Here is a 14847-nt window from a genome sequence, read left to right on the forward strand (position 1 = left end):
GCCTCTGCTTCCCTAGTGCTGGGATTAAAGGCATACCACTGCCTGGCCCTGATTCATTTTTTTTCAAGATAAGATTTTTTTTTTTTTCTGAGACAAGGCTGTCCTTGAATTGGTGAGACTTCCGCCTCACTGAGAGCTGGGATTATGGGGGTGTGTCACCCACACCAGTTCCACAACGACAGTTAATCTTTTTGTTTATGTGTTTGTTTGGTCTGGTCTTTTTGTTGTTGCTTTGGGGCTTTGTTTATGGGTGTTTGTCTGTGTGACACTGGGGACCCAGTGTGTGCACTGGACAAGTGCTCTACCCTGAACCACTCCTTCAGCTTGTACCTTTCTTTCAAGGTAGCTCTGGTCCTCTAAATGAGGAAGTTGAGGCTCGGAAAGGGCAAAGGGAGTCTTGCCAGAGGTGGCTTTTGCAAATGGCAAGACATGGATGGTGAGACCATATGGCTTCTTTGCAAATCTGAATGTCTGTCCATGCTGTCCTGTTGGGAAGTTACAATATACATGCATGCGAATGCAAAGAGGTGTGTACACACTCGGAGACAACTGCATACTCAGATGCACACATAGAGAGAGACACACACCCACATATCTACTATATAGATACTATAACAAAGTTATATAGTCTCACTGGAACCACAATCAAGAGTGGTGAGACTGTTCTCTGGTCCTCATGTCTTCCCGATCCTCAGGCTGTACTGTCAGACGATGGGGTGGGCGTCTGGCTGGGAGAGCCAGATCCTCCAGAAGAACCTCTCACATTGCAAGTATCTGTGCCCCCTCACCAGCTTCGGCTGGAAAAGCTCCTTCCTCATACCCCATATCACATCCGGGTATCCTGCACCAGCAGCCAGGGCCCCTCGCCCTGGACCCATTGGCTTCCTGTGGAGACCACAGAAGGAGGTAAGAAGGTCTTGGGAGGAAGATGCCATTGTGCTTTGCTTTGTGCAAGCTTCTTCTCTCACCCCGTTACCCCACATGGCCTTAGTCTCCTTGTCCAGCCCCTGACCCCTGCCTGCTGGCCTCTCCCCAGATCTCTCCCTGAACTTCCGCTCATGGAAGGCCTGCAAAAATTGCCCACGCGTGTGCTCTTTGCAACCTGCCCCACTTCTTGGGAACAGGGGAGGGGGTCAGGAAGAGGTGGGGGTACCATCTTCCCTCTTCCCTGTCCTCCAGTGCCCTTGGGCCCCCCTGAGAACGTTAGCGCCATGCGGAATGGGAGCCAGGCCCTCGTGCGTTGGCAGGAGCCAAGGGTGCCCCTGCAGGGAACCCTGTTAGGGTACCGGTTGGCATATCGAGGCCAGGACACCCCCGAGGTGGGTGCTGCTGGCTGGGTTAGGGTGGAATGGTTGTGGGAAGAGGGAACTGGGGAAGAGGTGACAAAGTAGACACAGGCAGCTGTGCAAGTCGGGTACTATACATTGCACCATGCCTACTAAGGCAATGCCGAGGATCCTAAATGGGTCCACAAGACAGGAGCTAAGGAGTGTCTTTTTGTGAGCACTGTAAAAGCACCTTCTTGGGCTTGGTATTGTAAGCTTTACAGCATCTTATGGAAGGGGTACTTCTTTAATTTATACAAATGTTTTATCTGGGCTAGGTATACCCCAAGGTGGAGAGAGGGGGTGGAAAGTTAGAAGAGGTTGGATGGAAGTGAAAAAAATGAGATTTTGTTTCTTCAACAAAACCTGAGCTGTGCCTGGTGCCAAATGCTGTTTGGAGCTAAAGATGTGGCTAGGAATGAGGTGGAGTCCCTGCTCTATGCAGTTGGCATTCCAGAATGCACAGGGCTAGAGATATGGAGACGGGGTGGAGATGAGGGGCTAAGGATGAGGAAGAGTTGAGGCTGTAGTCTTAGGAGTTCTGGACCTAAACAATCTTCCTGATGTCACCTCTGGACTTCCTAGGTACTTATGGACATAGGACTAAAGCGAGAGGTGACCCTGAAACTTCGGGAGGACAGGCCTGTGGCTAACCTGACTGTGTCTGTGGCAGCCTATACTTCTGCTGGGGATGGGCCCTGGAGCCTTCCTGTGCCCCTGGAGCCCTGGCGCCCAGGTAACTTCACAGCCATGCCCAGGTCCCTTCCAGCTGCCCTTGGGATTGCCTCTTTCTGGCACCCTTGATTTGCTCCCCACGCCTCTGGATGCTCCCCCCAACTTAGAGTCTGTTCCCACCCTGAGTCCAACACAGAGCCTCCGTCAAACCGTTCACTGTGTCATGCCAGTTTTGCCTTCTCTGAGCACATCCCCCCTCTGTCCTTTCTCCTCACAGGGCAAGGACAGCCACTCCACCATCTGGGTAAGGGCTTTTGCATCCCCTCTCTTTCCCTCCCTTCAACATGCAGTGAGGGTCATACGTACTTTCCACACTCCCTTCATGCCTCCCAAGCATGTTGCTCTAATCCTCCACTTCTTTGATATCTGTGGTCCTGGATGGAGGTGTCTAGAATGACCCAGTGAATGGGTTGAGTGGATAGATTCAGGGACACATGGGTATGTGAGGGGTGAATTAATATACACCGAATGGTTTGATGCATGCATGAATGGATGGGTATGCAGAGACGGGGTTGATAGACACAAAGATAGATAGATGTATGTGTGTGGGGGAAAAGACTGAAGGGTAGCGGAGCACAGATCCCAGCACTTAGGATGCAGAGGCAGATCTCAAGTAGTGAGTTGACGGACAGGATAAACGGATGCATGTTGGATGGGCATATGGAGTGTGAGTTGGTATACATATAGATGAATGCATATATGGACAGGCCAATGGATAAATGGGTGGGTGGAAGGTATGAGGGATGAATAGACAGAGCAATGGAAGGAAGGGAGGGAGGGAAGGAGGAGGGAAGAATGGAAGAAAAGAGAAGGAGGGAGGAGAAAGAAGGAGAGAGGTTCTCTTTCAAATATTTCTTCAGCAATTCTCAAACATTCTACCTACTTCCATTGGACCCTTCGGGCACTGTTGTGCCTCCACTCAGAACGCAACTCACTTTCTTTAAATGCTCTTCGCAGATCCGCTCATACTTCCCCCTCACTCGCCCTCCTCTCGAGCCTGTTACAACCCTTCGTTCCTCACACATGTCCATTGTGCTCTCGACTTCTGTTTTGAGTCAGGGTCTCACTATGTAGCCCCTGACTAGTCTGGAACTTTATATGTAGACTAGGCTGGCCTGAAACTCTTAAAGGCAGGCACCACCATGCCCAGTTATGTTCAGTGTCTATGCGAATACTCTGTGTGTGCCTTACATCCACAACTGCACACGACATAATTGCAGCCACTGAAAAATGGACAGTCCACAGCTGTCCCATAGACTATAGCTTCTTTTCCAGGAATTTTACCCACCTTATCCCAAATGCCCTCACCCTTAGTAGTCCTGTTACCTTTCTCTCTGTCTCCTCCCTCTGTCCTCCTCCTACACACACACACACACACACACACACACACACACACACGACCACACTCAAATCCTCCCATGCTCTGTTGTACGCCCATCCTTTCCCTGTGCTCTTCCTATTCTCCTCATTTGCCAGTTCACACACTTTGCATGTTCACCACGCTCTTCTCATGCTGAATCACATTCTTAGAGATCATTGCTGACAGCCTGTCATGACGGTGCACGCTTGCAATCCCAGCACTTAGGCTATGGAGGGAGACGGATTAGGAGTTCAAGCCATCCTGAGCTACAACAAACCTAAAAGGAAAAAGAAAAGAGGCGGGACCGTAGCTCAGTTGGTTAAGTACTTGCCTAGCATGCACGAGGCCCTGGGACCCATACTCAGCACTGCATAAACAAGGCATGGTGATATATGCCTGTAATGCCAGTGCTCAGGAGATGGAAGCAGGCGGATCAGAGCTTAAAGGTCATCCTTGGCTACAACTAAATTTGAAGCTAGCCTGTATCAAAACTCATACCCTTTATATGCATATCTGCAGTCATACCCACTGCATATATACACATCTACACACTCATACCCACTGTATATATACACATCTGCACACTCATACCCACTGTATATATACACATCTGCACACTCATACCCACTGTATATATACACATCTGCACACTCATACCCACTGTATATATACACATCTGCACACTCATACCCACTGTATATATACACATCTGCACACTCATACCCACTGTATATATACACATCTGCACACTCATACCCACTGTATATATACACATCTGCACACTCATACCCACTGTATATATACACATCTGCACACTCATACCCACTGTATATATACACATCTGCATGCACACTCATACCCATGGTGTGCACATCTGATCTTTCCTTTCCACTGATTTCACACTCCAGCCTCCCTTCCATGTCACTCCCTCTCGGGGCCCCAGGGAACTGGATCCAGGAACCTTAGCCATGATCTGTCCCCCCATACCCCCTGACAGTGAGTGAACCCCCACCTCCCGCCTTCTCGTGGCCCTGGTGGTATGTGTTGCTGGGAGCAGTTGTGGCCGCTGCCTGCGTCCTCATCTTGGCCCTGTTCCTTGTCCATCGGAGGAAGAAGGAGACCCGCTATGGGTGAGTTAGAACTCCGTGGGAGAGGCTCTGTGGATGGGGATGGAGAGGCTGGAGTCATGGAAGACCAAGGAGGAGTGTGTGTACGTCTGTGTGTGTGAAGGATCTGAATGAGGATGAGGATACCTTAGGAAAGGATGGATGGTGCTGGTCCAGATGTGTTCAGTAAGCACTAGAGGAGAGAAGCTCAGCTTGGGAGTGCACTGGTGCTTGCTGTTGTCCCCACTGGAAGGCTTCCACGTCGTCATTCTGTTCATCTCTCCCCTTCTCCCTCTAGGGAGGTGTTCGAGCCAACAATGGAAAGAGGTGAACTGGTAGTCAGGTATCGTGTCCGAAAGTCCTACAGTCGCCGGACCACCGAAGCCACCTGTAAGTGAACTCCATGTCTCCTTCCATGCACGGGTCACTCAGTCGCTTAAATACGGGAGAGAGAGAGAGAGAGAGAGAGAGAGAGAGAGAGAGAGAGAGAGAGAGAGAGAGTTGGGTTTCTGTTGGCAGAGGCTGCTTGTTCATTCCCGGCCATCCAGACCCAAAATAATTACACAGAAAACGGCATTAATTAGATCACTGCATGCCCAATAACTTAAGCGTCTTTCTAGCTAGCTCTTACATATTTTTAAAAAATATTTATTTATTTACTTATTATGTACACAATATTCTGTCTTCATGTATGCCTGCAGGTTAGAAGAGGGCACCAAGTTTTGAGCCACCATGTGGTTGCCGGGAATTGAACTCAAGACCTTTGGAAGAGTAGGCAATGCCCTTAACCACTGAGCCATCTCTCCAGCCCTAGCTCTTACATCTTAAATTAGCCCATTTCTATTAATGTGTGTATTACCACAAGCTTTGTGGTTTACCGGTAAAGTTCCCGGGCATCTGTCTCCTTTGGCGGTGGCTACTTGGCATCCCCTTGACTCCACCTACTTTTTCTCTATATGTCTTCCAGCCTGGCTATATTCTGTTAAGTCATTGGCCAAAAGCAGCTTCTTTATTAACCAATGGCAACAAAACATATTCACAACATACAGAGGGGAATCCCACATCGGGTCTCTGTAGGTGGTCTGAGATTCTGTAGATGCATGAGACAGACGTTTCTGAAGGTCTTTAGAACACAAGGATATTAGAACCTCAGGGATAGTGAAGCCTGAACCACACACAACTTTAGAACAGTAGACGGCAGGGTGTTGTGTGTTCTCACCCCTGTGACAAAAACAGCTTATAGAAGAAAGGGTTAATTTTGGCTCAGAGTTTGAGGGTATGACTCGGGCAGCTGAAGCATTAGAAAGCTGGTCAATTTCTGTCTGCAGTCAGGAAGCACAGACAGATGAAGCCTTCGTGCTCAGTTTGATTTCTCCCTGTTATTCAGTCCACCCATCCCAAGGAATGGTGCAGCCCACGTTTAAGGTGGGTCCTTCCTACCTCAACTCCTAATTCAGAAACTCCCTCCAATGCATGCCCAGAGGCTTGTGGCCTAAAAAATTCAAGATTCTGCCAGGTTGACATTTATGTATTTTTGGTTTTGTTTGTTTTGAGAAGAAGCCCAGGCTAGACTTCAACTGTTTTTGCCTCCATCTTCCAAGTGCTGGGATTGTAGACATGAGCTGAGACACCTGACTCTTTTCCTTTTCATTCATTCTCTCTCCCTTTCTTCCTCTTCCTTCTCCCCTCTTCTTCCTCCTCCTCCTCCTCCCCCTCCTCCTCTTCTTCCAAATCAGTCTCACTCTGTAACTAAAGCTAGCCACAAACTTGTAACCTTCCTGTCCCCACCTCCTGAGCACTGGGACATGGGTCACTATGCTAGGATCAGTGGTTCTCAGACATAGTAAATATTTTTTTCTGGTTTTTTGAGACAGGGTTTCTCTGTGTAACTTTGGAGCCTGTCCTGGAGCTCATTCCTATAGACCAGGCTGGCCTCAAACTCAAGATCCGCCTGCCTCTCCCTTCCGAGTGCGTGCATCATCACTGCCTGGTCGACACAGTAAATCTTAGGAAGACCAAACTCTAAGAGCCACAAGTTCTTGGGGAAGTGTCTCATGGTGATGGTGATAATGAAGGTGGTGATGATAGATGATCTTGACGTGGATGATGAAGACAATGACAGTGGCACAGTATTCCCCCACCCCCACCTCCACACTTCTATACGCTTCACCTCATTTGATCCTCGAAACCCAAAGGCATGGGTGCCTGTTCTCACCCTCACCTCAAAAATGAGGGAGCGGTAGCATAGAGTAGCTAAGCAATTTGCTCAGTGTCCCACAGTTTGTTTAAATGTGTTCAAGTGAGATTTAAACCCATCCCGTTTCCTTCTGACGTCGTTTCTGTTTGGTTTTGTTTATTTTTGATGGGATCTCAGGCTGCCCTTAAACTTTCTATGTAGCCAAGATCCTTATAAAGTTCTGATCCTACTGCCCCCAACTTCTTCCGACGCTTTCTCTCTTTCCTCCTCCTCCTCTCTTCCTCCCTCCTTTCTTCCCTCCCTCCATCTTTTGCTCCTCCCCACTCCCTATCCCTCTTTCCTGGGATCTCTCTCTCTCTCCTCCTCCCTCTCTTCTTTTTTCTCTCCCTCTATCTTTTACTCCTTCCCCCTCCCTATCCCTCTTTCCCAGGATCTCTCTCCTCCTCCTCCCTCTCTCCTTTCTTTCTTCCTTCCCTCCCTCTTTTACTCCTCCCCTCCCTATCCCTCTTTCCTGGAGCTGTAACTCAGGGCCTTGCATCTCCTCGGCAAGCAGGGTAGCACAGTGATGTATACTATTGACTTTTTGAGGCAGTGTCTCAGCATGTAGCTCAGGCTAGCCTTGAACTTGCCATCCTCCTGCCTCAGCTTCCCGTATTCTGGGATTACATGCATATGCCATCATATACGACTTGAAGTCAGTACTCCTAACCACCACACCCTGAAATGGCCTCTTGGAACTACAGAACGTTAGAAAAAAATCCATAGAATTGATAGACTTAGTCTTGGTCTGAAAAACAATATGCTCAGCACTGAGCCTCTTATAGTTTTGAAAATCACGAGGTCTTAGAACCAAAGTCCCTGTAAATCATGGACTCACAGAAGGTCCCAGCTAAGGAGGCCCTTCGGAGGCACCACTCATGAAAGTGCCTCAGCTTTCCAAGTGGGGAAACTGAAACCCAGAGCTAAGTCTAGATCTAGCACACAGACTGCCAGGGTCCCGGGGGATGTTGGGAAGGTCTGGGAAAGACATTTATTTACGAAGAGAGGCGACAGCAGTAGGAAGGCCACAGTGATTCGATGGGGTAATACACAGCCTCAGTTCTCGCAGCATGAGCCTGGTCCCGAGAGGTTCCTGAGACCTGGGCTGGACATCCATGAGGTCAAAGTGATTTTCACAGTAGCATCGTCACCAAGATCCTGCTTCTTCTTTTGCACCCTCATTCTTCATAAACTTTCAAGGGAGTTTCCCTGAGGCTCCCTGATCTATAATAATATCATCAACAACCTGTAGACAAAGAAACATATGCTTGTGTGTTATTGTGTTTTTAAAAAGCTATTGTCAGGGGCTGGAGAGATAACTCAGTAGTTAAGAGCGTTGGCTGTCCTTCCAGAGATCCTGGATTCGATTCCAGGCCACCACATGGTTGCTCACAAACAGCAAGATCTCCTGTGCCAGGGTATCTAATGCCCTCTTCTGGCCTCCATGGGTACTGTATACACATGGTGCACAGATACACTTGCAGACAAAACACCCATGCATACATATACATAAACAAAAATCAAAACTAAAATAAACTATTACCTTAAACAGGACATGGTTGCAGATAGTGGGAGGCTAAAGTCGGAACATTAAGAGCTTAAGGCTTGCCTGGGCTAGGTTGAGTTCAAGCCTAGCCCATGTAACTTAGTGAAGACTGTCTCAAAAGAAAAAGTAAAAACAGGTCTGGAGGGGGGCTGGAGAGATGACTCAATGGTTAAGAGCATTGCTTGCTATTCCAGAGGTCCTGAGTTCAATTCCCAGCAACCACACGGTGGCTCACAACCATCTATAATGAGGTCTGGTGCCCTCTTCTGGCCTGCAGGCATATATTGTGTACTATATGTATATATATATGTATACATATGTATACACACACACACACACACACACATATGTATATATATATATATATATATATATATATATATATATATATATATATATATACGAGGCCTGGAGATGTAGCTCAATGCTCAGTGGTAGAGCCTTTGCCTAGAATCCCCTAGTGAGGGGCTGGGGGAGTGGCTCAGTGGTAGAGCCCCTGCCTAGAATCCCCCAGTGAGGGGCTGGGGTGTGGCTCAGTGGTAGAGCCCCTGCCTAGAATCCCCCAGTGAGGGGCTGGGGTGTGGCTCAGTGGTAGAGTCCCTGCCTAGAATCCCCCAGTGAGGGGCTGAGAGCATAGCTAGGTAGGTTGAACTGCATATTAAGACCTTTTTAAAAATGAACTGAATGCAGTGTCTTCTGCACTACCCAATAATATTTTATTGTTGTTGTTTGTTTGTTTGTTTTTCCTTGAGACAGGGTTTTTCTGGAGGCTATCCTGGTACTAGCACTGTATACCAGGCTGGCCTCAAACTCACTGAGATCCACCTGTCTCTGCCTTCCAAGTTCTGGGATTAAAGGTGTGTGCCACCATCACCCAGCACCCGACCCTAATAATATTCTTATATGAAGATTATGGATACTGTTTTGTTTTGTTGTTGGTAGTGGTTTATTGTTTGAGACAGGATCTCAGTATATAACCCCTACTGGCCTCAAACTCATTATGTAGGCCACGCTGGCCTTAAACTCACAGAGATATGCCTGCCTCTGCTTTCTGAGTGTTAAAAATGTGTGTTTTTGAGACTGGCCCCTTATGTAGCCCAGTCTAGCCTCAAGCTCGCAGCAATTTGCCTGTTTTTCCTCCCTGAAGAGGACAAGAAGAATATTATATCATACCTGATCTTACTTATTTTGTAATCACATAATTATAATATTTATGGGGTGCAGTTTCTGGAATACAGGGGAATAGTTAGATAATTGTGTAGCCTGTGTAATTATCAAGTCTGGGTGATTAGCTTACTAGACTTCCCATGTTTTTTTTTAATAATTTATTTATTTTTATTTTATTGGCATTGATGTTTTTTCTGCATGTATGTCTATCTGAGGGTGTCAGATCTTGGAGTTACCGACAGCTGTTAACTGCCATGTGGGTGGTAGGAATTGAACCTGGGTCCTCTGGAAGAGCAGTCAGCACTCTTAACCACAGAGCCATCTCTCCAGCCCCCTAGACTTTCCGTCTTCTCCAAACGCTTGGCGTTTCTTTGTTCTGGTGACTGTGTTTAACAGTTGGTACAGAGGCTACGGACCAACTAGGGTGCTCACTGGAGCAAGATTGTGGCCAGGTTTTCACCTTGTGGCTGCTGCTACAGGGCAGATTTAGAGGCCGCACGAGCTGGGATAGATTGACTGCTCGGGACAGGAGCTAAATTTGAAGCAATGCAGAAGTAGTTCGGTGACCCAACAATGGGTCCCTCTGGGCACATACTGGCCTGGACATCAACCCTGCCATGCTGCGCTGTCCACTCTTTTCAGTGAACAGCCTGGGCATCAGTGAAGAACTGAAGGAGAAACTACGAGATGTCATGGTGGATCGGCACAAGGTGGCCTTGGGGAAGACCCTGGGTGAAGGTGAGTCACACACACACACACACACACACACACACCCGGCCCACCAGAACCCTGAGATTCCTCTCTCCCCAGTTCTCAGCCAACTGGAGGAAACACTGTCCCCATGGGTCCTGCTGAGGTCAGTGTCTTCCTTCTTCTGCCACAGGAGAGTTTGGTGCTGTGATGGAGGGCCAGCTCAACCAGGATGACTCCATCCTCAAGGTTGCTGTGAAGACAATGAAAAGTGAGTATGTGAACATGTGTGTGCACATGCAGGGCCCAGTCCCTAACGCGAGCCTTTTCCCTATACCCTGGGAAAGCGTCAGCTAGAAAATGGAGCCCATGCCAGGCCCTTGAATAGAAGGAAGTGAATGCAGGGACACTGCTATCATGTTAAATGGAGGTCAGATAGACATACTAACCCAGGCATCAAAACAAACAGATTAGCAACAACAGGAAGTCTCTTCCACCTCTAGGCTGAAGGGCAGAGGGAGGGTACTGTTGCCAGAGCCATGGCCAGCAAGAAGTTGAGAATACACAGAATCAAGTGTTTCCATGAGGGAGTTAGAGACCTCATGGGCCTCCTTCCTTGTCTTTAAAATTGGCTAAAAAGGTGGCCTAAACCCATATCCCCAACATTTGACACCTTGTTTGAAAATAAGAAAACCAGGTGACTCAGTGGTAGAGCCCCTGCCTAGAATCCCCCAGTGAGGGGCTGGGGTGTGGCCCAGTGGTAGAGCCCCTGCCTAGAATCCCCCAGTTAGGGGCTGGGATATGGCTCAGTGGTAGAGCCCCTGCCTAGAATCCTCCAGTGAGGGGCTGGGGTGTGACTCAGTGGTAGAGCCCCTGCCTAGAATCCCCCAGTGAAGGTCTAGGGTATGGCTCAGTAGTAGAATAATGTTTGGTTAGAATTTGCCATGGAAGGACTAAGAACATGGCTCACCAATAGAGTCCTTGCCTAGACTGTCCCTCTAGGGGAATTGCCTTGCCTTTGCAAGACCCTGGGCTCCTCCCTAGGTACCCCGTAAATAAGCAAATAAGCTCACACTATGAGGATAATAAGCTCATACCTATTGAAGACAAAATCATTTAACACAGGTAAGACAGTGAGCCTGGCATCTTAAGATTCAGTATAACACATGATGAAGATGAGGGTGATGATGCTGGATCAGGAGGGAAGGAGACATCCTCTTTCTCCCTTGTCGCTCACCTCCCTTTCTCTCCTAAGTTGCCATCTGCACAAGATCAGAGCTGGAGGATTTTCTGAGTGAAGCTGTCTGCATGAAGGAATTCGACCACCCCAACGTCATGAGGCTCATTGGTGAGGGAGGGGTGTGTTCCCTTGGGGCCACCCAGAGCACAGACCACTCTATTCTGTACTGGAAAGATCAAACTTCCAGGCCCCCCACCCCCTCTCCTTCAGGATCAGCCAGCTCCCCTTCTTCTGCTCCCTCAACTTGGAATGTGACCTCTGACCTGTTCCCAGAAATAGCTGAGGTCCCCAGGAGGGCTCCGGAAACATCCTTGGGAAAGGGCTTCTCTGAAGCTGGAGTCCCTACTACCCACCTCCCAAACAATGTGGAGATTAGATTTGAGGGGGTGGGAAAGGGGAAGGCTGAGTTTGTCTGGGAGAGGGGTTGGGTCCCCTTTTTCTGGATAGCCGGAATGACGGATCTTGCTCTGGGGGGCTCAGGTGTCTGTTTCCAGGGTTCTGACCGAGAAGGTTTCCCAGAACCTGTGGTCATCTTGCCTTTCATGAAACATGGAGACCTACACAGTTTCCTCCTGTATTCCCGGCTCGGGGACCAGCCAGTGGTGAGGGGCTTTCCTTCTTCCAGCCCATGCATATTCCCTGGCCGCCTACCAGCTACTGAGAAGGAAGGCCACAGTGGACTCGCTCTCGAGATCCCGCACTGCAGGGGTAGACAAAGCAATAAATAAGTTAACAGAAATAAGCGAGAGCATTAAGTGCTCGGAGGAAATGCAGAAGAAAGAATGATAAGGAGGCCTGGGAATTAGTTTGGGCGGAGGGAAGGCCTGACTGAAGGGTGACACTGAAGGAATTGCTGGCTGAGGGATATTGGGAGATCCAGGAAGGAAGCAATCCCAACCTACCACTTAACAGGGCCCAGGGTCTGAAGACCAGGAAGACCCCCCCCACCCTCATCCACCCAGCCCCCTCCCCCCCCCCCCGCTGGTGTGTATGTCAAAGGCTAGAACAATAACCCACCAAGTCAGAGAGAGGTAGATTTGCTAGGATCCTATATCTATGGAAAAGCTACAGGAAAAGCTGATGTTCTCAAAGCCATGGAGAACCACAGCAGATGCAGCTAGGCTCACACAAGGAGGGAAGGAGGGCTAAGGAGTGAGACCGCTCCTTCTCTCGGCCTTACCACCCCCTCCCCACCCCTCAGTTTCTGCCCACTCAGATGCTGGTGAAGTTCATGGCCGACATTGCCAGTGGAATGGAGTACCTGAGTACCAAGAGATTCATACACCGAGACCTGGCTGCCAGGAACTGCATGTGAGTGGCAAGTGTGCTGGAAGAGCTTCTTTCCCCTTCCCCAGGAAGAAAGAGGGACTGGAGCCCTTGAAGGTTGGAGCCCCAGACAGGTGTGGTAATCAACTTTTCGTGGCTGTGACAAAAACAAAACAGATAACCAAGTGAAAGAGGAAAGGTGGATTCCAGTTCAGGCTTTTCGGGATTCCAGGCCACAGTCACCTGGGATGACCCGTTGGGAGGTGTGGGATCGTTAACAGGCAGCGTAGTAAAGCGGAACTGCTAACCTTGAGGGAGCTGGAAACCAGAGAGACACAGAGCCCCATCAGAGGTACTACTAATCTACTGCCTCCAACTAGATACTGTCTCATGATAGCCACTCAGCTGTGAACCAACCAGTGAATGGATAGCAAGCATCCCACTGGGCAGCTCTCCGGAGCACCACCAGCTGGGGACCAAGCCCTTAGCACATCATCATCCCCCTTTTCAGGGTGACACGTCACATCCAAATGGTAAAAGGCCAGCAAGGAGGTCCTAAACTGCGGTTTCTACTGTTGTTTATTTGTTTTGATAGAACCTTAGTTGTCTTGAACCCTGAAATGTAGACCAGGCTGGCCTTAAACTCATCGAGATCCCCTGCCTCTGCCTCCTGGATGCTGGAATTAAAAGCGTGCATCACCACACCAGGCTAAACTGATGTCTTGAAGGACGGTTTGGATGTAGAGTGTGAAGAGAAGGGAGGCAGGGGCAGCTCATTGCATAGCACAAGGTTTGAAAGGATCTCGAGACTGATTTAAAAAACTCAAGCTGAAAAATCTTCTAGAAGCCCCTTTTGTCCAGACTCAGCCTGGCAGGAAGAAGTAAAGCAAGCACTTCCCCTTGGGACTAGGGTGAGTGCTCAGGAGTCAGACTCCCAACCCCCATCAGGACAGTGGGGTCTGGTGAGAGGTGAAGGCATATCTGAGACCCAGCAGGCTTCCTGGTAGTCATGACCCATGATGACCTTATTGCTTCCCCGAATCTGAACAGGCTGAATGAGAACATGTCCGTGTGTGTAGCAGACTTCGGGCTCTCCAAGAAGATATACAACGGGGACTACTACCGCCAAGGGCGCATCGCCAAGATGCCAGTCAAGTGGATTGCCATTGAAAGTCTGGCAGATCGAGTCTACACCAGCAAGAGTGATGTGGTAGGTATGCCCCAGCCAGGAGTGGGTGATCATGCAGGGCATGGAATGGGTGACCATACCTGAGAAACTCCAGGGCTCACAGGACCTGTCTGTGGGGCCTGGACATGTTTGGGGAATGTAGGAAAAGTATGTGTGCATGGCTAGAATATATAGAGATGTGCAGGTTCATCTCTGCATAGTGGCAGGGTGGGCAGTTTAGGATAGGAAGCAGTGGTGACCAAGTGTGCCATACAGTGTTTGCAACGTGGACATGAAGGGTGACATGTGAATGTGTGCGTGGATGTGTATATCTCTACATCCTGCTAAGTCAGTCGTGTGTGTGCGTGTGTGTGTGTGTGTGTGTGTGTGTGTGTACCTGTGCCAAAATTTTTCGGTGCATACTTGTGATACATCCATAGATACTGTTGTCAACAAATGCCCATGTAAGTGTTGAGTGCATGCCTGAACTTATGTGTTGAAGGTGTTTTTGTGTAGGAAAGACCCTCTCACACCCTTCCCTACTCTGACAGTGGTCCTTTGGCGTGACAATGTGGGAAATCGCCACACGAGGCCAAACCCCCTATCCAGGAGTGGAGAACAGTGAGATTTACGACTACCTACGCCAAGGAAATCGCCTGAAACAGCCAGTGGACTGCCTGGATGGCCTGTAAGGACCTTTGGGACTTCCCATCTCCACCTCAGAATTTACTCCAGCCCTTAGTTACCCACACAGAACACTCAACATCTCCAGGACTGGCGAAATGAGCATGGAATCCCTTAGAATATTGAGAAACCCATTTGCCTCTCACCGATGCCCTAAGCCACTGTGCCACTCCTAGTCAGGCAGTGGGGTGCAAGTTCGGTAAAGGTGCCTTTTCCAGCTCTGCCTGTTGTGTGGAATGCAGGCTGGGTCAACCCCTTTCTGCCTCAGCCAGGTATTCTTAAACAACTGCATCAACCTTCCTGGGCAGCCCTGGCTTTGGGATA

General features: G+C 49.1%; 1 protein-coding gene across 2 annotated transcripts in view; it reads left to right on the plus strand.

The window, feature by feature from the left end:
- The window catches only part of Axl (AXL receptor tyrosine kinase), a 29342-nt gene that overhangs the window by 11504 nt on the left and 2991 nt on the right, over positions 1 to 14847 (plus strand). Inside the window, exons 7-19 of one of the 2 annotated variants that reach the window (XM_075988039.1) lie at positions 696 to 906; positions 1180 to 1319; positions 1911 to 2061; positions 2278 to 2304; positions 4418 to 4550; positions 4825 to 4916; positions 10118 to 10213; positions 10359 to 10436; positions 11421 to 11513; positions 11886 to 12007; positions 12607 to 12716; positions 13722 to 13881; positions 14391 to 14527. In XM_075988039.1, the coding sequence (XP_075844154.1) occupies positions 696 to 906; positions 1180 to 1319; positions 1911 to 2061; positions 2278 to 2304; positions 4418 to 4550; positions 4825 to 4916; positions 10118 to 10213; positions 10359 to 10436; positions 11421 to 11513; positions 11886 to 12007; positions 12607 to 12716; positions 13722 to 13881; positions 14391 to 14527 (1550 nt within the window). The remainder of the gene's footprint in view (positions 1 to 695; positions 907 to 1179; positions 1320 to 1910; positions 2062 to 2277; positions 2305 to 4417; positions 4551 to 4824; positions 4917 to 10117; positions 10214 to 10358; positions 10437 to 11420; positions 11514 to 11885; positions 12008 to 12606; positions 12717 to 13721; positions 13882 to 14390; positions 14528 to 14847) is intronic. The other variant, XM_075988047.1, reaches the window with a different exon arrangement.

Source organism: Microtus pennsylvanicus, chromosome 1, assembly GCF_037038515.1.
Source record: "Microtus pennsylvanicus isolate mMicPen1 chromosome 1, mMicPen1.hap1, whole genome shotgun sequence".
Classification (NCBI taxonomy): domain Eukaryota; kingdom Metazoa; phylum Chordata; class Mammalia; order Rodentia; family Cricetidae; genus Microtus; species Microtus pennsylvanicus.